This window comes from Bufo gargarizans, chromosome 3 (assembly GCF_014858855.1).
Source record: "Bufo gargarizans isolate SCDJY-AF-19 chromosome 3, ASM1485885v1, whole genome shotgun sequence".
Lineage (NCBI taxonomy): Eukaryota > Metazoa > Chordata > Amphibia > Anura > Bufonidae > Bufo > Bufo gargarizans.
Window position 1 is genome coordinate 311,187,435 of NC_058082.1, and position 24,424 is coordinate 311,211,858.

Genomic DNA, 24,424 nt, shown 5'->3' on the forward strand with positions numbered 1-24,424 from the left:
ATGGGGAACTAATACTGTCATAGTACCTTCATGTATTGCTGTTAATTAAATTATTATGTGATGTTATTTGTTGTATGATTTGTCTTATCAATAAACTATAGTGTTATATTATATGTGAGTCTTTGATTTGGTGATGTGTATATTTCCGCATATATTGCAGTTATTTTTGATTGCTATATTTGGTGGTTCAATCTTTTAAACTATGTAGCTTTAAAGGGAATGTGTCAAAAGTGACTTTTGTTGATTTCAGGCTCAGGCATGTTTTTTTAATATGCAAATTAGGCATTTGGTGCAACAAAGGTGCGACCATTACTCTTGCTGTACCCAAGCTCCATTCATTTCTAGGGTCAGCCCCTTGCTCGCTGCCTTGTCACAGCCTGGCCAGTCAATCAAAGCAGCCAAGGCATGGGTGGAGCTTAGGTGCTAAAAGAGCAGTAGTGATACCCTCATTACACCAAAGGACTGCATAGTAGAAGCATAAGGCCCCTTTCACACCGGCGAGAATTCGGTGTGGGTGCAATGCGTGAGGTGAACTTGTGCGTTTGCGTGAAAATCTCAAGCATCTGCAAGCAAGTGCGAATGCGGTGCAATTTTCAAGCATGGTTGCTAGGTGACGATCGGGATGGTGACCCGATCTTTATTATTTTCCCTTATAATATGGTTATAAGGGAAAATAATAGCATTCTTAATACAGAATGCTAAGTAAATTAGGGATGGAGGGGTTAAAAATAAAAAATTAAACTCACCTTATCCACTTGTTCATGAAGCCCGGCTCGTCTTCTTTCTTCTTCTTTGAGGACCTGGGAGGAAAAGGACCTTTGGTGACGTCACTGCGCTCATCACATGGTCCATCACATGATCCATCTCCATGGTGATGGATCATGTGATGAGCGCAGTGACGTCACCACAGGTCCTTTTCCTCACAGATGAAGACAGAAGAGATGTTGGCTGCGCGAACAAGTGGATTAAGGTGAGTTAAATTATTATTTTTTTAACCCCTGCAGCCCTATTGTACTAAGCATTCTGTATTAAGAATGCTATTATTTTCCCTTATAACCATGTTATAAGGGAAAATAATAATGATCGGGTCCCATCCCGATCGTCTCCTAGCAACCATGCGTGAAAATCGCACCGCATCCGCGGATGCTTGCGATTTTCACACAGCCCCATTCACTTCTATGGGGTCTGAAAAACACACAAAATAGAGCTTGCTGCGATTTTCACGCAACGCACAAGTGATGCGTGAAAATCAACGCTCATGTGCACAGCCCCATAGAAATTAATGGGTCCGGATTCAGTGCGGGTAGAGTGCGTTCACCTCACGCATTGCACCCGCACGGAAAACTCCCCCGTGTGAAAGGGGCCTTAGAGTGCATAAAGCCAGGATTTAGCCATGGTGTTATGTGTACTCATGGTGAAAATGCAGTGAATTCAAGGACACACTCAGATTTTACTGTAATCACTAAGAAATAGGGCTGAAACGATGACTCAAATTAATTGATTAACTCGACACAAAAAATCCTCGAATCGATGATTAGTTTGTGCCATGTGACCACAGAGTGTAAGTGAAGAGCTTGCTATTACTCACGCCCCGTGGTCACCCACCTGCTCACACAACGCTGCACTGGATCATGACGTACACACATCATCAGGACATTTTAGTTCAGGGTAGGGGAGTGGAGCTGAAGGCACTGGGGTGGGAGAGAACTAAAGGCACTGGGGGAACAGAGCTGATGGCACTGGGGGAGAACTGATGCACCTGGGCTGATCGCACGGGGGGGGGGGGGGGGCGACGAAGGGTGTTGGGGACTGATGGCAGGGGGTCTGATTCATTCATTTTTACTAGATTTCTAAAATAATCGTTTACTGCAGCCCTACTAGCAAACATCATTACCTTAGGTTAACACCCCTAGAGCCACCAGATTAAGTAGAAATAGCAGTTTCCATAGAGATCAAGACACAGAAATCCATTGCACCATGCACAGTGAGCGCTTGAAGCCGAGATGTATACGCTCAGGATCCCGGCGATGGAACGAGGTCTTATGTGCCAACACAACATTTTGCACGCCTACACAGAACAGGTCTAGAACAGCAAAGCGGATGAGATAGTGAGCATGACACGGTGACTTTCCTCATTCACTAGCTACAGTACATATTGAAAGTTGATTTTTTCACATAAAAACACTGTGGGCCAGATTTATCATTAGCTCAAGTCAAAATAATGGAGTGAAAAAGTCGCAAATTTTTGCGCAATCAGTAAAACTGCGCAAAAAATTGCGACTTTTATTGACTCTGCGCTATGCTCGCCAATTTTCTGAAAGTAGGCGTTTTTCTATGTAAATTAATCTCTAGACAGGTTTACTTTTGCGACAATTTAAAAATTTGCAAAAAAATTCACTCCAGTGAGGACCATGCTTATCTTACGCGACTTTTTAATAGAACATGTGACTTTTTCATAAAGACGTGCAACTTTTTTAAAGCCGCTTACTGAAGGATAAACTGCTACCGTCAAACCAAATTTATCACAGTATTAAAGGACCATTAATAAATCTGACTTAGCTAAAAGTGACTTTGGACATATGTAAAAGTGGAGTAAGATGTAAGTGTAATGATAAATCTGGCCGTGTTTGTGTAGTTCAAGAAAAGCAGTTATTGAATGTTGGCAGTGTGACCCATGCAAACATGTAAATAGCTCAATAGGCCTGTTCTAGGGAGAGGTACACTAACTTACTGGACAGCTCCATTCAGTCTTTGAATACAACAGTTAACAAAAAAAAATGCTAGATTTGATTTAAAAAAATAATGAAAAGATGGACAACATTGACATAGGATGAATGTAAGATCATCTGCCATTTTATACAGGAAGAACACAAATCGCTTCAGCAGGAAACCTTGTATATGCCCTCTAAACTGAATTTCCCTCTCAACTTATAAGTTTAGATCCAACATTATCTGTCAATTAATTTCTTACTGTATCTTTATACAGGTCAGAGCAGTTTTTTCTTTTATACCCAGCTAAACAGCAATATTAGAGGCTTAGTAGTATACCGTTTAATAAAATGGTTTCAGTAAAGTCCCTCTAGTGGTGACTAGAGTTATCACAATGAGTATGCAGGGGGAGGTAAAAGTTACGTCAGCATGCTAACGCTGACAGCACTAGGCAGGTGACAGAAGTGCAAACATACCTTTGTGGAACTTTAATAATTGGGAGTAGTGTGAATATGAAGTTCTGCTCCTGCAAGTGACCAGAATGCAGAGCTTCACTGTGAAGTGCTCTCTACAGCAGCTGTAGTAGTCTCCTAGGTGGATGCTACACAGCGGCAGATTGGCCATAGACCTTACAGGGAAATTTCCCGCTGGGCCGATGCCCAGGGAGCCGCCCAAGCCCACCTCTCTGCTGCTGGCTGGGTATATAATGAGTGGTAATTAACACTGTGAGAATCAGGTACACAAGTAATCAGCCAGTGACCACAAATACTCTCCTGAGTTCAACTGCTGTGACCTGCATCTCACCCCCTAAGCCAGGGATGGCCAACCTGAGGATCTCCAGTTGTTGCAAAACTACAACTCCCAGCATGCCCAGACTGCCTACAGCAGGTTGGCCATGCCTGCCCTAAGCCCCTGCTCCATATCTTAATCAGAGACAGCTAGAGGAGGAAGACTGAAAATGGCATTTATTACTGGCCACCAGAGAGGAACAGCTTTTGGGGCAATATATTGTGATGCTCTGTGGTATACGTATGATGGGACAGTATTTTGTGATATGGTATTGCTGACCTCATCTACTTGTGTTGTCATACCTTCTGTCAACTTGGCCCGCTCTACAATATGGGCCAATTTAGGTTCCAAGTCCGCCCCTGATATTACAGATGTAGCTGAGCAGTGGGGAAGGACTGTGAAGCAGCTCAGTGCTGAGAGCACTTGACAGTAAAGCTCCAGTGCACCGAATGAGCATAATCTGGCAGAATGAACCTTTATATTCACACTAGTACTCATAAGAAAAAAGTTCCATAAAAGCCATATCTGTACTTCTCTCCACAGCCCGGAAAGGGCAAAACAATTGAAATCTAAGCTGAAGCACTCAGTGTGCCGTGCCATACAAAGTCATAAAAAACAAATGTGACATAAACCAGGTATTTATTAGCAACATCCCACAATTCTCAACACAATGCTCATTCCCCCATCTCACCATCCTCTCAACATCCCCAAACTAGTCACCATGCTCATTCCCCCATCTAACCATCCTCCCGAAACTGGTCACCATGCTCATTCCCCCATCTCACCATCCTTCCAACATCCCCAAACTAGTCACCATGCTCATTCCCCCATCTCACCATCCTCCCAACATCCCCAAACTAGTCACCATGCTCATTCCCCCATCTCACCATCCCCAAACTAGTCACCATGCTCATTCCCCCATCTCACCATCCTCAGTCACCATGCTCATTCCCCCCCCATCTCAACATCCCCAAACTAGTCACCATGCTCATTCCCCCATCTCACCATCCTCCAAACTAGTCACCATGCTCATTCCCCCATCTCACCATCCTCCAAACTAGTCACCATGCTCATTCCCCCATCTAACCATCCCCCCCCCCCCCCAACATCCCCAAACTAGTCACCATGCTCATTCCCCCATCTCACCATCCTCCTCAAGCAAGTCAGCATGCTCATTCCATCTCACCATCCTCCTCAAACTAGTCAGCATGCTCATTCCCCCATCTCACCATCCTCCCAACATCCCCAAACTAGTCACCATGCTCATTCCCCGCTCACATCCAGCTAGGCACAAAGCTCATTCCCCCACTTCACCTTCCTCCCCACAGCCCAAAACTAGTCAAAGAGCCCATTCCCTATGTTCCCAAGCTCCCTTCAACCCCAGTCAATTCACATACCTTTCTATGGCAGTCCTGAGGAGGAGCATCACAGCAGCGAAGTAGAGATTAGTAGCATAGTCCCACACTAGCCATCATTCCTCTGTGCAGGCTGGGGTGAGAGGTGGGCCTATAAGATGTGTCATGTGTGAGCCAACTGAAGGTTTTTATTTTATATTAATATACAGCGTGCTGGCAGGGCAAGTAACAAACGGTGACAAGACTGAAAAGTGCCGTCATTTGGTAACAGCTGGCATGCAAGCAAAGTGTGGTCTCAGTGCTCCAGATGGCAAACAAAATGGTCGCCAACGAGACTTAGAATTGCAAAATGGCAACGACTTTGTAGTCTTTTCGCCATTTGAGCCTAGCTCCTCCGCTGCTCTGCCTCTAAGAATTTTCATCCAGCAGACACAGGCTGCTGGGTGAAGATCCACCCGCCCCTCACACTACCCACCATAGAGGGTGGGCGGGGCTCAGGTTGCCACATCCTGGCCTCCAGATTTCAGTAATTTCCCACATCTCAGCCATCGCTCGTGCGGTCAACGCCCCTTCACGTGTATTCGCTACTGCACAAACGCTTGTTTCTATTGGACAGCCGTGAGTCTCCACCTGTGTCCTGCTCGCTGATTGGTTTGTGAGTGTGGTGGGCAGAACAAGCGTCACCTGTGTTGTCCCAGCTGGCATGCACATAGATCCTGAGAAGGGAACTGGCCATGTTGTATGCTGGGTGTTTGCTGTGCAAAAAAGTGACACGTTCTTGTGAAGGGACATGCTTGTAATAGCCTACACGGTGTATATTGACACTGACCAGTCCAGACAAACCTTTATCTTCAAAATGGAACCCCCTCCATTTCCTCTTGCCACACTGCATCAAATTGAAGATGTCTGCTTGCGGTTGGTGAATGCAGATGCTCATGCTTACATCCAAAACCTGCAATCCAGTTGTAAATGCCAGGCTTTATCTATACTGATACATTGTAATGGAACCTCAGCTGGAATAAGTAAAACGTTAAGATAGTTTTCAGTGGCCCAGTGGCTGCCTGCAAGCAGAGTTTGAAAATAGCAAGGTAGCAACACAGCGTGAATAAACACATGTAGAGACCGAAAACCCAATCCAGTGACAGAGCTGTGGGTTTGTTACAATGTGTCAGTGTAGCTTGGTGCTGTACTCCTGGATGAGGGAAAGAGGGGGGATGTACCCCAGCGCCTCTTAGTGGCTAAAAGGATGGCAAGGAGAACATAGCATCTAAAATATGTGCTTTAGAGCTCATGCACATGACCATCTGTGTGCATTCCGTATTTTGCGGACCTGAACAGCTGGCCCCTAATAGAACAGTCGTATCCTTCTCTGTAATATGGACAATAATAGGACATGTTTGGATGAGATTCTCAAAAAAGCAGACAAGCAGCGAAGGCCGAGAAGCGACTGAACAAGGACCCAGCACCTAGGGATTACCAACGCAAATATGGGTAGTCTGACAGGTCATGGAAATGAGTGTACAACCCCTTTTCCTGCATGGGCTGTAGCTTAGAAAACCCATGCTCCCAGCTATAATATATGTATTTTAAATTTGGCTCCTAAACTTTTCAAGTTGGAGCCAATAGCTCTTTGATATATATTTTTTTTTGTCTGGAGCACTGGGTCTGTGTGCCACCTCTGGCACACATACTGCAGGTTACCAACCCCTGCCCTACACAGTGCTAGGAGTAGTTTACTATGGTTAAAACTGCTGAGATTCCATTCAACCAAAACTAGCACAGGGTTGACATCCACTCCAATGGTTTTCTTTGGATTCCATATGCAGAAACCACGAGAGACTTAGAAAGCAATAGGGAGTTTGGGTAAAGACCATAATACATTGGAGGCAGAAAACTGTAGTCTGCTTTATTTCCCCTCAATTTGTTTATATGTTAATATGGCAAAATAGACCTCTATGGTCCACTGCACATCACATTCCAAAATGCCATCTTAGAAAATTTTTACACCTTCTCGTCCTTTTGCTAAGTAAAGATTAGAGAATACTTCCCTTATCTGCCTGTGCTCAGAATGATCCCGCAAAGCAGACAATATATGTTTGGTTTCAGTGGATCCCGCATCCCAAACATGCTTCTTAAGATTCATGAACAGTCGTAGCCACCTTTCATTCTAGAAAATGGATCCTTGAAAAACAACTTGTGTGCATTCCACTTTTTCCCTCACTCCCATCAATAGGAAGGGCTGACCTACATGGGCAGTGTGCTATCCATTTAAAAGCAGATGGCACAATGAAGGCAAATTAGGTCATGTGCATGAGACCTTAAATGTATGGGCCAGAGGTTGCAAGATAGTGGCATACCTTAAAGGGACTGTCACCAGTTTCTAACCCCTACTTTTAAAAATATTGTTCTGTCCATGGAGCCCTTCTGATTACTATGGTGTTGTTATAAGCTAAATCTGCTGGCTCGTTTTGTTAAAAACAAAAAACGTTTTATCTAACCTGTCAGTCATATTGTTAAGGTGCCCAGGGCGTTTCTCATGGCCTGAAGAAGATGATTCTCCTCCTCCTCCTCCTCCTCCTGATCCTCCTCCTCCGTTTTTTTTTTTTAACAAAACGAGCCAGCAGATTTAGCTTATAACAACACCATAGTAATCACAAGGGCTCCATGGACAGAACAATATTTTTAAAAGTGGGGGTTAGAAACACAGAAAGTTCACCAATAGTGTTGAGCGAACTTGTGTTTGGGTTATGCAAGAATTCCGTTCTGGATTCCGCTACCACAGACCATACGTTATGGTCCATGGTAGCGGAATCCATAAATAACCCAAACCTTGTACACTGAACTTGAAAAAACACAAGTTCGCTCATCCCTAGTCACCAACTAAAGTTGGACGGTTGTGAGTCTGACAGGTCATGGAAATGAGTGTACAACCCCCTTTTCCTGCGTGGGCTGTAGCTTAGAAAACCCATGTACATACTGGATTGACCTTTTCCTTAAGCGCCACCTAAAGGTTGTGCATAAGTTATTTCATGGAGTGTGAATGAAGGATGGGCTATACCGACAGAAGTTATGCAACTTTAGAAACTTAGGCAACAACCCATCCCTTAAAAAAAAAAAAAAAAAAAACTTTAATAAAAATAAAAGTGAAATTCCAGTGTTCCATGTTATTGTCTATTTAACAAAATGTGCCCACAAGAGTGGAGAACAGAACATGTGTGGAGTATAGCAGATTTCGAGGTAAACTGGTTTTAACAGCCTCACATACAATAGAAAACCATGGCCATATTACAAATATGATCATTAAAGAGGTTTCCCAGAGAAATACTTTATACCGGTCAATTGTGGTGTTTTGAGTGATCAGTGTGCATCGAGCATTTGATGCCCCCTCTCCTCACTGATTGGTGAGAAAATGTATGTGCGCAGGAACTACTCAGAGTGGGCAATAGGGGGCTCCTTTAGCTTGGAGATTTTAATGTGCAGGACCTAATCAATGATACTATTAAAAAAAAAAAAAAAAAACACCTTTTAATGGTTTCACATAACTGTCCTTAGATTGCAACCCTATTCCGAAGCCACCTTCTAACACATCATATGCTGTTCATGTAATGAAAATAAACAACAGTCTGTACAATTTATTAAATCTGGAAAACTCGTGGCATGACAATGGAAATATTAAAAGCAGAAAAAGGGGAACATTTTACCAATCAAATGTCAACCATGACATTACAGGATTGAGAAAGTACAACAAATGTTCAACGAGTGCACGAACAGTTGACTTCCACTCCCACTATAGCTGCAGGTGTTAAACCTCTCCCATCACTGTATGAAATGATCAGCAAAATGTAGTAAATCCCAACCTAATAACTCGAATAATCTAACCTTCCAAATCAATTAAGCCATCTGAGAAAAAAAAAAAAAAAAAAAAAGTAAAAAAAAAAAAAGAAATACAAAAACAAAATACAATTTACACTTTGCAAATGAGACATGAACAGAATTAGGACTGAGGGGAAACTTGCGCTTTTCTCATGGAACGCAGAGCCTTCTCTCGTAAATGCTTCTCCAAATCGTCTAGAGTTCCTTCTCCGTCACTTTCAGTCTCCTGGTGGGAGGTAAATGTATAGGATTTGTGTTTAGGGAGGTACACGCCCGGCATCAGTAGAATTTTTATTACGCTGCAGCAGAAGACAGAAAAGGAGGCAGAACAGTGATTGGTGACCAAAACTAGTCAATGGGGCCCACTACATTACCCACCACCCAAGTTATTGCGTGCAAAAAAATAAAATAAAAATGTTTTCTAAGCCTCATGCACACTGACCCATATCAGAGTTTCAGTCCACAAAAAAATAATAGTAAAATAGATTAAAAACACAGGATCCTTGAAAAACAGATTCCATGTGCATTTCATTTTTTCTTACTCCCACAAAAAAAAGCAAGAAAAGGACATGGTGAGTCTAGTGGATCAGGCACATGGATGTGCGCGTGGCGCCACCGAATTGTATGGATCCGAGTGCCATCCGTTTAAAAAAGTAAAAATTTGGCAGTATGCATAAGGCCTAAGTGAGATAATCGATGCTAAATGGAGACCATTGACAGGAAGGGATTAACCTTACCTTCTTTGCTTCAGTTTCCACATTTGCCTCAGTGACCTCTGGAGAAGCAGCTGCTGCAGCCTTCTCTTTCTTATGTTTTTTGTGTTTCTTGTGCTTCTTTTCTTTTTTGTGTTTCTTGTCCTTTTTCTTCTTTTTCTTTTTCCCTCCACCGGCCTCTTGATCTGATGTCTACAAGGTAGAAAGATAGTATATCTGTAGCAGCAAATTAAAATGAAGATTCATGCATCTCTAACTACTAAGCTATAGAACCGATTTCTTGTCTATGTGATGGAAAACCTAAACAAATAGTAGCAAACTAGAAGCTAGGTATGGAACCACAAAAGGTAAATGGAAATAGGCCTATTGACAGTATAAAAATTAACCATATGTGGAAAATGACTAAGCTCGGAGGAAATCTAGATACCTGAGCAAGAGATGGGCTTGGTGTGGCGCTCTTGACTTTCTTAGCTGGGGCTGGAGCTGGAGACCAGTTGGCAGAGCGTGATCGAGACCGAGATGGTGACACAGCTTGATTTTTAGGAGCAGGTTCAGGGGATCGAGAAACAGATCTTGAAGACGAGCCTCTTCTCGGACCTGGACTTGGAGAATCTCTGCAAAGGGAGGAAAAACAGGCATATTAATATATTAAATAAAATAAAACAAGTAGGCAACTTAAAAAAAAAAATTACTTTTTCAGTTTTTTCGGTTCTGGTGTTCTGGACACTCGTCGAATAGGCCGTGTACTTGGAGAAGGGGACTGTTGGATCCTTGGAGGTGAAGAAGATGGTACCCTCCTATGTACTGGAGGGCTCTCAGGGCTACGTGCAACTCTTGGACGTGGAGAGTGTGATAAACGTTTAGGCTGTTGAGGAGAACGTGCCTCTCTTCCAGATCTACTTGGGGATGATCCTTTTCTGTGCTTGGATGGTACAGATGGAGACCGTCTTTTTCCTCCAGGAGATCCTTTATGTTTTACCGGAGGTGACTGTGATACTCTGCGTTTTGCTGGAGGAGGCGACTGTGATACTCTGCGTTTTGCTGGAGGAGGTGACTGTGATACTCTGCGTTTTGCTGGAGGAGGTGACTGTGATACTCTGCGTTTTGAAGGCTGCTGAGCTAGTGGTGAAGAAGTTCTCCTTTTAGGAGGTGGAGAAGGAGAGTATCGTCTTTGAATTGGTGGTGAGTACCGTCTTTGAGAGGGAGACTGCCTACAAGGAGAAGGGGACCTGAGTAAATTACAAAAAGTAACTTATTCAGCTAAACTGAAATAAAATAAAATTTAACCCCCTAATGACTGGGTCTATATTGAATCCTAATGACCAGCAATTCTTTTTTCAATACCACATTCCACAAAGCTGTGTAAGGCCCTTTTTTGCGAGATTTTTTTTTAAAATGGAATAATTTTTAAATACATGTATTTTTGAAGGTGTGGAAAGGGTTTTTTGTTTTTATGGTGTTTGGGGGGGGGGGGGGGGTAGTATAAAATAAACTAACTATTCTCTGGCTCAGTAGGATTCCATTGACACCAATTTCTTTTTTATTTAACCATTTTCACACAAAAAAAAAAAAAAAAAAAAAACACACACCACAATCCAAGACCCACTACACTTTTGTCTGTGGATGAAGCTGTATGAGGACTTGTGTTTTGCCGGATGAGCTATAGATTTTGTTGGTACCATTACTTTTTGGTTGTGCTTTAGTCCTTTCTTTGGGAGCAGAATGAACAAAAACTGTTAAGCCTGGCATTCTTTTAATTTTTTTCCCCCTAACTGTCCAGTTTGAAGGAGTTGTCCCACAAAACATTCTACAGTTTTCAAACCCACACCTGGATCTGAAAACTTTTGTAATTGCATGTAATTACAAATCTAGCATAGTCTCTGAGTTATTCAATAAAATGTATTTGTACAGCGCCACCTGCTGTTCTTTGCTCTCATTTATTTGACCTGCCTTCTGAAAAGGCCGCACATGCTCAGTTTCATCCTGCAACTGCCTCCTGAGCTGTGATAGGGGCAGCTGAGACACGCCTCCCGAGTTTCAGCAGAAAAGACACTCCCCTTGAGCTGCCAGCTTGATATAAATCTAGCAGAGCAATGACTGGGGAGATCTCTGGATCCATGTGACGTACAGGGCTGATTCTAGCTTTGTTAGAGATTGTCATGTACTATATGGTGTCTGATGATCATGTTTTACATTAATCATGGGATAATCCCATTAAACAGTGTGATTTACTCTGTCAATACCAAAATTTATTGTTGACAGAAAAAACACCTTTCTGTGAAAACCACTTAGATACTGAAGTTGCTATTGACCATGGCATCTAAGGGGTGAAAATCCCAGGATCACAAGGCTCTCTGAACCTCAGCCACTAGGCCAGGAGCCCAGCAGTCATTGGAAAGTCAAGCACCCGTGGGACCGCGGCCTGGATTCCTGCTGAGAGCAGGAGCGCACGGCGTCATTGGTTGTCATGACGCCGTGCGCTCCCTGCTGCTGCCACAGTACAGTAATACACTGGTATGATCTATACCAGTGTATTACTGTACTGTGGCAGCAGCAGGGAGCGCACAGCGACATAGCAACCAATGACGCCGTGCGCTCCTGCTCTCAGCAGGAATCCAGGCCGCGGTCCCACGGACCACTCGCGGCCGTGTGCATTCGGCCTTACAGATACGGGAAACCTGTACAACAGTTAGGCCCCTTTAACACGAGCGAGTATTCCGCGCGGGTACAATGCGTGAAGTGAACGCATTGCACCCGCACTGAATCCTGAACCATTTATTTCTATGGGGCTGTTCACATTAGCAGTGATTTTCACGCATCACTTGTGCTTTGCGTGAAAATCGCAGCATGCTCCTCTTTGTGCGTTTTTCACGCAACGCTGGCCCCATAGACGCGAATGTGGTTGCGTGAAAATCGCAAGCATCCGCAAGCAAGTGCAGATGCGGTGCGATTTTCACGCACGGTTGCTAGGAGACGATCGGGGTGGAGACCGATCATTAATATTTTCCTTTATAACATGGTTATAAGGGAAAATAATAGCATTCTGAATACAGAATGCATAGTAAAATAGCGTTGGAGGGGTTAAAAAATAATTTAACTCACCTTAGTCCACTTGCTTGCGTAGCCGGCATCTCTTTCTGTCTTGATCTTAGCTTTGTGTAGCAACAAGGACCTTTGGTGATGTCATCACATCTTTTACCATGGTGATGGATCATGTGATGACGTCACCACAGGTCCTGTTGCTACAAAAAGCTAAGATGAAGACAGGAGGTGCCAGCTACACGAGCAAGTGGACTAAGGCAAGTTAAAATTTTTTTTATTTTATTTTTTTTAACCCCTCCAGCGCTATTTTACTATGCATTCTGTATTCAGAATGCTATTTTCCCTTATAACCATGTTATAAGGGAAAATAATACAATCTACAGAACACCGATCCCAAGCCCGAACTTCTGTTCGGGTTTGTGTACCAAACACGCATGATTTTTCTCACGCGAGTGCAAAACGCATTACAATGTCTTGCACTGGCGCGGAAAAATCGCGTCTGTTCCCGCAACGCACCCGCACATTTTTCCGCAACAGCCGCGTGAAAGAGGCCTTAGTGTAGACTGCTGCAAGACTTCTTCACATGAACGATACAGATTGTGTGAGGATGCATTCAGTGAAACTCGCACCATTTTGCAAGAAAGTTCAGTCAGTTTTGTCTGCAATTGCGTTAAGCATTTCAGTTTTTTTCCACGCGGGTGCAATCAGTTTTGATGCTTTAACACGCATGAGAAAAAAAAAAATTAAGATTTACAAACATCTCCTGACAACCATCAGAAGCCCCATTCACTTCTATTAGACCAGGGCTGCGTGAAAAACGCAGAATAAAGAACATGCTGCGATACTGACGCAACAATTATGTGTGGCACATTAGACAGCCGCTGTGTATGGCTTAGCAGCTCAGCCCCTTAGACTTGAATGGGGCTGAGCTGCAACTACACCATGTGACCGTTATACGGTGAAGTCACATCGCCTATTAAGAGATAGGTGCTCGAGGCACCGGCACCAGCCTCTTCTACTGATGACCTATACTTAGGATAGGTTGTCAATATAAATTCCTGGATAACCCCTTTTAATGACTGCCACAAAAAGAGCATATCAGTGGTCACTAAGCTCATGATTAGGAAAACCAAGTCTATTTGAGATGAATAAATCTCTATTTGCTTACATAAATCCCCTCCACAACCTAACAATCTAATGCGTGTCAGTGGAAAATAAGCTTCTCACTGGCTATTGAAGGATGAACAAATCTACCACTCACCGAGGTCCACTGCAACAAAGTTACATTCAATGTCTACAATAATGGTACATATGAACATATTTTGAGCGCTGTTGAAAATGAAAGTAGTGGTTGTTTTTTTTTGTGTGGTGATTTCCGTAAGGGGCCCTATAAATAAACTGAGTGGTTGTATTTAGGGAGTAGAAGGAATTTTAAGTTATCCAACTCATACTATTTTGCTGCAATCATTACCTGCGCCTCTGTGGAGAAGGAGAACGTCTTCTCCTCGGGGGTGGGGCAGGGGAAGGGCTGCGTCTCCTTCTGGGTGGTGGTGGGGGTGATGGGCTCCTCCGCCTGCGGCTAATGAAAAAAATAAATGTAAATTCCAGTTCACTTAAACACGCCTTCCTTTTGCAGTTAAAGGGGTTGTCTCATCATAGACAATGGGGGCATATCATTAGGATATGCCCCAATTGTCTTATAGGTGCGGGTCCCAATGCTAGGACCTGCACCTATATCGAGAATGGAGCCCTGTAAGGAGGTGGCTTGGAGGACTCTGGTCTGGCCACCACCAAGCCGGCTCCCCATAGAAGTGAATGGGTGTGTACCACACATGTGCGGCCCCCGCTCCCATTCATTTCTATGGGGCTGCGATTTTTGCTGGCCCCCAAGGAAAATGAACGGAGGGTGGCTGCGCATGCGCAGTGGCGTCCTCCTTCACTTGCAGGGATTCGTTCTGGATATAGGTGCGGGTTCCAGCGGTGGAACCCACACCTATAAGGCAATGGGGTATATCCTAGCGATATGCCCCCATTGTCCATGATGAGACAGCCACTTTAAGCATTTTTTAAATGTATCTGTCTGGATGGTTTCATACAGAACTAACCAGTGCATAAACATTTCATAGTTCACCATTTTCACCTATACTATTAATTTTGGGGGGAATTTTTTTTTTTTAAATGGGTATGTTTAAAAACGAGATTTTTGTATAACTTACCAGTAAAATCTCTTTCTCGCTCTTTCCTTGGGGGACACAGAAGACCTTGGGTATAGCTCATCTCCATAGGAGGCGTGACACTAAGTGAAGACTGTTAAGCCCCTCCTCCACAGCTATACCCTCAGCCTGGAGAGAGAGACTGCCAGTTGCGTGTCCAAGTAGTGAAAAAAGGCAAAGTCCAAAAATGGAACCAACAAGCCAACTACCCAACGGGTAAAACAACTCGGAAACCGTGTAAAGAAAAAACAAGAATGGGTGGGTGCTGTGTCCCCCAAGGAAAGAGCGAGAAAGATTTTACTGGTAAGTTATACAAAAATCTCGTTTTCTCGCCCAGTTTCCTTGGGGGACACAGAAGAAGACCTTGGGACGTTCAATAGCAGTCCAAGAGGGGAGGGACCACAGCACCAAGGCGAAGCACCCGAAGGCATCAAGAAACCACCGCCTGCAGACCAGGCGGCCCAAGGCAGCAGCCGCCGAAGCCCGAGCATGCACCTCGAATAACTCGGTAAGGAGGAGTGCAAGGAAGACAGTGACCGCCTTGCAAAAAAGGAGGCACCGACCGCTCTGGTGAAAGGAACGGTAACACCAAAAGCATAACCCAGCCCCTGGTGCGGCAACCACAGCAATAGCTACTCTGAGAAAGCGGAGGAAAGGCACCTTTGGAGGCCGTCAACCCCGTGCGCGGACCTCCAGAAACACAAGAGACCGAACGTCGACAAGAGTCGGAGATCTCCAAGTACAAACTGTAAAGGCCCAAACAACTTCCAACCTGTGAAGTGTCCGTTCCCGGGGAAGACAAACACCACCTTCAGAAGGAAGGAAAAGACGGGATGGAGAACAGCCCCGTCCCGAGGAAAGACATAAGACTCGGAACAAGACGGGTCGCCACTCAGACACCCGTCAGACACGATGGCTACGGAAACACAACCGTACAGGACAGAAGGAGTAGAGAGAACCTCTGTAACGGCTCCAAGGGAAAGACTGGAGCGCCAAGAGCCCAGTATGTAGTCCCCAGGGCGGTACCGGAGGGCCGTACAAAGGAAACCAAGAGCCGCTCCAAGGAAGGAGGTCATGACAGGCCCAGAGGGCTGGGGAATGCTGAAAGAGGAAGGACAGCGCCGACACTCGACATGCCAAGCAACAGAGTCCCAGTCCCAGGTCCAGGCCGGACTGGAGAAAGACAGAACCATGGAGAAAGAATGTCAGAGTGGGGGAACCCCAGCTTCCCACAGAACCCCAGGCAAAAAAAACCTAAGTCCTACAACAGACCCTGGACAAAGCACAGCCAGGAGCGACGACTAGCGTGCCCGCTGGAACCGCTTGGGCGAGCGGGAGAAAACCCAATGTGATCAGGCGCAGACCAGTAACATGGGCCGAAGGGTCGGCAAACCGATCCCGTCGCCCCCGAGCAACGTCGTCCCGCATCCACCCGGAGTGGGGTAGCATTAGGACAGACGGAAGGAACTGAAAGGGTCCACCCAGCATCAGACAGATGCCAGGACCCAACAGGCTAAATTCCATGTCGACGCAGTCACCAAGGAAGGTGTTCTACAGTCTCGGCGCGGGAGATCTAAGGACAATCTCGACCGAAAGGTAGTCCTCCCAGGTACCGAGAAGGTAAGTTCACAGCAGGACCATTACCCAGAATGGAAAAACGCAATCTGCACCCAGCGAGAGGACAGAACGCGGTAGACCCGGAAACAGCTAGTACTGCCAGTGAGAATGAGGGAGACGGTATGAGACCACAAGGAACACCGGAACCATCCAAGTGAATAACCATGCGCTCCCGAGGCAGAAGCCACAATCGGAGTGATATGCCCCGAGCGGGAGACAAAACAGAGCCGGCGAGAAAAGCAATCGAGACAGAGGCCGGCAAAACACCCTCCAATCGAAAGGAGGAGTGGGCAACAGGGAAGCCATAGGACAGCTCAAGAGCAGAACCCCCGCTACTCTGTGAAACGTCCAGCTCACCACCTCGCAGAAGGCGAACACCCTGAAGAACCCAAAGTGGAGGTCCTTCGGACCTGGGAAATCGAGCACCCAAGAGAAGCTGGGTGACCTTCCCGAGAAGAGCGTCCCGAACCTGGTAGCAGATCAGACTGAAGCGCAGAAGGCGCCAATAGGAAGGACACATACCACACTGCATCCGAAGAGGAGAAAATGGTAGTAGGCGAGGGAACCGTAGTCCCGCCAGAGTCAATGTAGAATCCGAGGGGCGCTGCGAACAGCACTCTTGACCATGTGACCGCTTACGCAGGGAAGCAATGCTGCGGGAGGACGAATGGGTACGCCTCTAGGAACCACAAACACAACCCAGGTGGAAGAGCCCACGAACATGGTGGACACCGTCACAACGGGACCGCAATATACAATCCAAACTAGAGAACGAGTACCACCCAGCTCAGTGCAGTAGACGGCAAGTAGGGCCCATCCGGAACAGGTGGATAGAATGATCTCTTCAGAGCGTGCAAGGCCAGCGGCAAGGAAGGGAGGCACACGTTCGAGCAGCCCCGAAAGCAGTGAGAAGGCCAACCACCTACAGGAGGAAAAGGCATACACGGCCCAAACAACGCACAGAGCGCACAGAACGTCCGCTCACTGCAAAACGTCACTCAGCGAAGAGGGACAGTCACAGAGTCCCAGTATCCACAGAAGAGCAAAGTGCAACCGAAAGGGGAGTTCGCACAAGACTAGTACGGCATGCGACCGAACGCAAGCAGTCCACCCAGAAAAGGGGGAATGTACCTGGCAAACACCGCAGTCGGCAAGAGTGCAAGGCCCGCCCCAACAAGGGGGGCGACGCCCAAGGCCAGTACCCACTTCAGAGAAGCAGGACATACCATATTCCGCCTAGACGGGGGTCATGCACATGGCCGCACGGTATCCAACAGGAATGTAGAAGGTCCACCTAGTGAAAGGGGGACATGCACAGGGTTATCCTAGCATCAAATGATTGTGCAATAATCCACCCAACACCAAATTTCGTGAGAGTGCAACTACTCCGCCAATGAATGGGGACAAGTACCAGTTCAGCACAGACAAGGACAGCTGTGAATCACGTGAGCGTGCAAAAGTCCGCCCATGGAACGAGGGGCGGTCATGCACAAGGCCAGTACCGTATCCAATGGGAGTGCAAGCATTCCACCCCTGTTAGAGGCCATCGTATCCGGCGAGAGTGCAGGATGCCGCCCCGAAGGGGGGGGGGGGGGGAGGAACATGCACATGGTCAGCATCGCAACCAGGGAGAGTGCGAGCACACCGCCAAGGATGGGGATCATGCACAAGGCCAGCAATGTGCTGGTGAGAGAACAACCCCAGTCAGCGAGAGTGTATGTATGCCGCCCGCGGCAAGGAGGCATGCCCATGGCCGGCAGCGAATCCAGTGAGAGTGCAGCACACCGCCCATGGAAGGGGGAGGGGGGGGGGGGGGGGTCATGCACATGGCTGAAAACGGATCCAGCGAGAGCGCAAGCACCCCGCCATGGAAGGGGGTCATGCACATGGCCAGCAACTTACCGGCGAGAGAAACAACCCCAGTCAGTGAGAGTGTATATATGCCGCCTGAGGGAAGGAGGCATACCCAAGATCGGCAGTGAAGCCAATGAGAGTGCAGCATACCGCCAATGGAAGGTGGTCATGCACATGGCCGGTAGTGAATCCAATCCAGCGATAGTACTGCGTCCTGCCTGCGGAAGGTGGTCATGTACCTGGCCAGCACCGCACACGGTGAGAGTACAGTATTCCGCCAATGGAAGGGGGTCATGCACATGGCCGGCAGCGAATCCAGTGAGAGTGCAGCACTCCGCCTATGGAAGGAAGCCATGCACATGGCCGGCAGCGAATCCAGGGAAAGTGCAGCGTTCCGCCTATGGAAGGGGGTCGTGCACATGGCCGGCAGCGGACCCAGTGAGGGTGCAGCACTCCGCCTATGGAAGGAGGTCATGCACATAGCCGGCAGCGAATCCAGGGAAAGTGCAGCGTTCCGCCTATGGAAGGGGGTCGTGCACATGGCCCGCACCGAATCTGGTGAGGGCGCAGTAATCCGCCTAAGGGGGTCATGCACAAGGCCAGCCCGCAGCCAGGGAGAGTGCCGTATCCAACCTAGGAAGGAGGGTCATGGCAGGTACCACAACTGGAGAGGGTGACGAATTCTGCCTATAAAGGAGAACAGGCACCTAGCCAGAGCCGCAGCAAGGGAGTGCTACATGCCGCTCATGGAAGGGGGGGCATGCATACAGGCAGCACTACTGAGATGAGACTGCCGCGTCCTGCGCAGCCCACAAGAAACTACTCCGTTATTCCTCCATTTCTTATAATGATAACACAGCCTCCCTGAGGCAGGCAGGGGGACACCATACAGGGGCACAGGCTCTCTGAGGAAAGGAGGGCCAGCCAAACAGTCCCATTGGGAGCCGGCCAGTAGCCAAAGGGTTAAAGGATCCGGCCTGGGGGCGGGGGGACCTCCAGGCGGGAAGAATTCACGCCTGGAGAAGATCCCGCCCCCTCCAACAGAGGCCGGAATTTTGCGGCCTAGTAGGCCGAGAAGCCGGGGCCTAAATTTTTGCGGCGCCCGAGGCCGCACAGTGTTCAATGTACCGGCCGGGACCCGAGCCAGAGTGGCGCATTACACACCGGGCGCGGGAGCCCACCCCGCGGCCGGAAGATTCAGGGGCCCGGATGGAGCGCCGAAACTGCGGCCCAGCAGGCCGCGAGGCCTGGGCCAGAATTTGTGACGCCCGGCCGACCGGAATGCAATGACGGTCGGCCGGGGCCAGTTAGAGCATCGCTCAGAAGTCCCATGCCGGCCGCGGGGGCCCACCCCGCGGGCCGGAAGAGTCAGGGGCCCGGAAAGTTGTGCCGGAGGTGCGGCCCAGCAGGCCTAAAAACCTGTGCCAAAATTTGCAGCGCCCGGCCGGATTGTACATGCCGGCCACAGGAGCCCACCCCGCGGACCGGAGGCGAGGCCTTACACCCCTGCAGTCAGGAACGGGCCCCAGGCCCTGAACAGCGCACCTGGTAAGGAATGGGGGGCCAGATAGGGAGCCGCTGGGACGAAGAGCTGGCACTCTATGACAAAGCGCCCTCAGTGCAAGGCCTAATGCACAGAGATAACGCAGGCAGATGAATGATCAACCGCGGGCACGATCCGGCCCTCAGGTGACCGGACGCCGCCCCCCCAAGGGAAGAAGGGGGGCAATGCGGCTGAACCTATTCTGATGGAGGTCAGAAGGGGAGCAGGGAACAGCCGCCCTGCAGCACCCAGAGGCCCCAGTATGGGGGTCCAGCACGCAGGAGAAAGGGGGGGGGGGGACGGGGACGTAGGGCTGGAGAAGCCTCTCTCTTACCACAGCCGTCTTCACCCTCGGTCAGTTCCAGCAGGGTCGCCCCTTCAGCTTCTGCCACCGTAGTGGCAGGACGCTGGAAGAGGGACTTGGCGTGCGGGCGACCCTTGCGCTGGCGGGATGCAGGGGAGCTGGGCTGCCCTGGTCCACCTTGCCTTCTGTGGGGGAGGCAGCAGTGCGGGAGACCGGCACTGGCGCAGCTCGACCCCAGGAGAAACAGAGGTCTAGTGCGTCTCTGTTGACCCTTGTATGATCTGGAACAAAAATAAAATAAAAATAAAAAATAAAAATTTAAACAAGGAGAAAAGAGCCCTGCAGAGCAGGGAGTGTCTTGCCTCCTTGGACACTAAGCAAAAAACTGGCAGTCTCTCTCTCCAGGCTGAGGGTATAGCTGTGGAGGAGGGGCTTAACAGTCTTCACTTAGTGTCACGCCTCCTATGGAGATGAGCTATACCCAAGGTCTTCTGTGTCCCCCAAGGAAACTGGGCGAGAAAAGGGAATGCCAGTATATTTTTTTCTGTCAGTTAAAACCAGATTGTGACACATCCTTTTTTTCCAATTGCATTTCTAATTATTTTTCTTCAGATTGCAAAAATGTTCACTCGACATGATTATGGGGGCATTTTTATTTTTAACCGTTACATGAAGAGTACCCTCTGCTGAACTTTATTTTTTTGAAAAAGACTTGTGGTCTGCCCCACTGCGATCACTGAATTTCTGGCGCCCAATATGTTTTGATGCAGAGCATCGGTACAGGGAGGAGGGGACGTTCGTATTTCTGAGTGGGCGTCTCCTTCCTGGTTGTGGTGCGATCCAATAGCAGAAGTCTTTCAAAAAAAATTAAAATATTCTGGCAGCATGGGTGGAGGGTACTCTCCATGTAAGTAAAAAGTCGTCAATATTGCAGCAGCAAGCAGATGTAATTACAGCTCCTTCATCCCATTCACTTCAATGGAAAGGAGCAGACGAAGTATAACTGCTCCTTCCCATTCAAGTAAATGGGATAGTGGAGCTGTAATTACACTGCTCCTCGCTGCAATGTCAATGACGAGCAGGTAAACATTGAAGAGAATGCTGATCGTTAGGGGTGCTGGGAGTCTGGCCCTGCTGATGACCTATTCTGAAGATAGGAGACCAGCCAGCCCCTTTAAAGGGAGTCCTTCACCTAATCTGAGCGTTTTAGACCGCTCAGATCAGGTTATAGACTCTTTAACCCTCATTACGATCATACCTTTCTCTTATGTGTCCCTCGCCCAGATAATGAAAATGCAGTTCCCAGCCCGCCGTCCTCTGGTGCCGCTCGTGACGTCCGCCGGCTGGAGGTGTGTTTTTCTGGGCACATCGCCCAGTAACGCCGCCCCTGGGCACCTTCAGAAGGTAATTTGCATAAGTTTAAAAAGTGTTATTTTCATTATCTGGGCGAGGGACACATAAGAGAAAGGTATGATCGTAATGAGGGTTAAAGAGTCTATAACCTGATCTGAGCGGTCTAAAACGCTCAGATTAGGTGAAAGACTCCCTTTAAGTCACTGTGAATCATTAGGCAAGGAGGATATGTTATGCTTAAAAAGTATAAAAGGATAAAAATAAGTCTGGTCGCAGCAATAACTGTAAGGTCATGTTCACATGTTTTAGATTTCCATATTTACTTCAGGATCTAAGGAAGAAATTAGAGGCTGATGTGCCATAAATCAACAAGAGTATTAGCCACATGCTTCTTAGATTCACAGATTTCATTTCCGGTGTCATGGACAAAAATCCGCACAGAAACCTTCTGTACCACTGAGATTGGTTGCAAAAACCCCATTCATATGCACGATGAAGAAGGTTTTCATTTTTTCCTCTCAAAATCCTGAACTTGTGAACAGACTCTTAAACATTTAAAATGTAAGAATGAAACTGGATCGCACATCCTCAATACTATACTTTTATCTGATAACCGCTTCTCAGCATAATTAACATTGCTTCTCAGCTTAATCTATAGTATACCTACTAGGGATTGACCGATCTAGATTTTTTAGAACCGATAATCTGGGAACTTTCAGGCCGATAGCCGATAATTTATACCGATATTTTGTGAATTTTCATAAAAAAAAAAAATCCAAAACAAATCTGCTGAAAATGAATGTTTATTGTTAACGTGTAGTTTTTTTTGTAAATCTTTCATTTATACTTGTGTTTTTTTTTTTTTTATTTACTAACTTTTAGCCCCCTTAGGGGCTAGAACCCTTGTTCTATTCACCCAGCTAGATCTCCATTAGGCCCCATGCACACGGCGTCATAGCAACCAGTGACGCCGTGCGCTCCTGCTCTCAGGAGTGATCCAGGCCGCGGTTCCACGGCCCGCACACGGCTGTGAAACACGGGGCCTCAGGGTGAATAGGACCTCACACTCTCCCTGCTGCCCTGTGCTTTGTGCACACAGCAGCAGAGAGCCGACTATGGCAGCCAGAGCCTCAATAGCGTCCTGGCTACCATGGTAACCATTACATTGCTTGGGCTCCGATCAGAAGCTGCCAGTGAGGAAGAGGTGACCCTGTGGCCACTGCCACCAAATGATTAATACTGGGAGGGGGCGCACATAGCCACCAATGAAGATAACTATCTCATTAATTCATATACAAGAGGCGGAAGCTTGCTGCAGAATCACATAGCCGGCTCCCGTCCTTTATGAGCAGTAACTGCGATCCGCGGCAGTTAACCCCTCAGGTGCAGTACCTGAGGGGTTAACTGCCGCAGATCGTAGCAACTTGTCAGAGGTCGGAAGCCTCCCCCCCTGCCTCCCTCCTCTCACTGGTGGCAGCGGCAGAAGCAGCACAGGGGGGGGGGGGGGAGGGAGACGCTGCTTCCTTCTCCCCTGTGCTGCTGAGGGAACACTGAGCGCTGTCAGCAGCGCGAGCCGTGTTCCCGATTAGTTATCGGAATATCGGCAAAATAGAGGCCGATAATATAGGTAAAACCGATAACCGGTCGATCCCTAATACCTACCCCTATGTTGCATACTGTATATATGAGGCATTGGTATACAATTTGATAAAAAAAAAAAAAAAAAAACACACATAGGCCCACTCACCACAACCAGGTTGCCTCCTCGAGTGGGAACCTGGTACTTTGGCGCGGCGACCACCTGCGCTGCACTAATAGGCAGCGGGACCCAGCAGCCAAACAGCGCCTCCGCTGTCTGGCAAAGACACTCTGGCACTGGGCCCCCACCAACCCAGCACCAAAGGAACAATGGCCACCGCACAGCACCGCAACATGTGAGCAGTTGTCAGAGCTCACTTTATCACATGCTCTCAGTAAACTCCAACTGAGAGGTGGTAGGAATACTATAGATTGCACTGGGAAGCGATGTTAATTATGCTGAGAAGCAGTTAGATAAAAAGCATAGTACTGAGGATGTGCGATCCAGTTTCATTCTTACATTTAGTGTAGAATCTATTCTTTTTTCCCACTCTGGTATCAGCACTCCTCCCCATTCAGCCCAGGTGATTTTAATCAGATAGAGACTGCATAAGGATACATGCACACCACCATATGCATTTTGCGGTCCATGAATTGCGGATCCACCCAAAAAATAAGTATGCCATCTGTTGTTTTTTTTGTGGACCCATTGTAAATGCCTAAACGGACAAGAATAGGACATGTTCTATTTTTTTTTTTGCGGGGCTACGCAACAGACATACGGATGCAGATAGCACACGGTGATGCTGTCCGTATTTTTTTGCAGACCCTTTGAAATGAATGGGTCTGCATTCCAGCCGCAAAAAAACACAAAAACAAAGAAAATAAATAAATAACGACACGGAAACAAAATACGTTTGTATGCATGAGGCCTAAGGGTGTATACATTTCTACTACCTCTCAGTTGGAGTTCCTGAGAGCATGCGATAAGGTGAGCTCTGACAACTACTCACATGTTGCGGAGCTGTGCGGCGGCTATTAGTGACAGGGTGGCGTTGTTTGGATGCTGGGTCCAGCTGCCTATTGGTGCAGTGCAGCGGCGCCAAAGTTAGAGTAGGTTCACATTCAAGGAGGCAACCTGGTTGTGGTGAGTGAGCCTATGCTTTTTGATAAGATTGCATACCAATGCCTCATGTACAGTATGCAACATAGGGTTAGGTATACTATATGTTGCGCCGAGAAGCATTTATTCGATTAAAGGGAGTCCTTCACCTAAAATGACCATTATACACCACAAACATCATGATATCCATTACATTCCCCATATTATAATCTTACCTTTCATTTTGCTGTCCGTCGCCTATTCTCTCTTAAAAACGCTTTTAATCCATATGCTAATTAGGTTCTGAAGGTGCCCAGGGGCGGCGTTTATGCGGCCGGTGCCCAGGCTCCACGGCGCTGTTCAAATCAAACCCCTCCCC

At 47.3% G+C, this 24,424-nt stretch overlaps 1 protein-coding gene across 6 annotated transcripts in view; it reads right to left on the reverse strand.

Moving 5' to 3' along the window:
* Positions 1 to 8,470: 8,470 nt before the first annotated feature.
* Positions 8,471 to 24,424, reverse strand: part of SRRM1 (serine and arginine repetitive matrix 1) — a 40,871-nt gene continuing 24,917 nt past the window's right edge. For 4 of the 6 annotated variants that reach the window (XM_044286894.1, XM_044286892.1, XM_044286893.1 and 1 more), the window contains 5 exons: positions 13,953 to 14,060; positions 10,132 to 10,668; positions 9,867 to 10,053; positions 9,464 to 9,631; positions 8,471 to 8,952 (listed from right to left, as the gene is read on the reverse strand). In XM_044286894.1, coding sequence (XP_044142829.1) covers positions 8,848 to 8,952; positions 9,464 to 9,631; positions 9,867 to 10,053; positions 10,132 to 10,668; positions 13,953 to 14,060 — 1,105 coding nt within the window. In that variant the 3' untranslated portion in view covers positions 8,471 to 8,847. The remainder of the gene's footprint in view (positions 8,953 to 9,463; positions 9,632 to 9,866; positions 10,054 to 10,131; positions 10,669 to 13,952; positions 14,061 to 24,424) is intronic. The other 2 variants (XM_044286891.1, XM_044286890.1) reach the window with 1 other exon arrangement.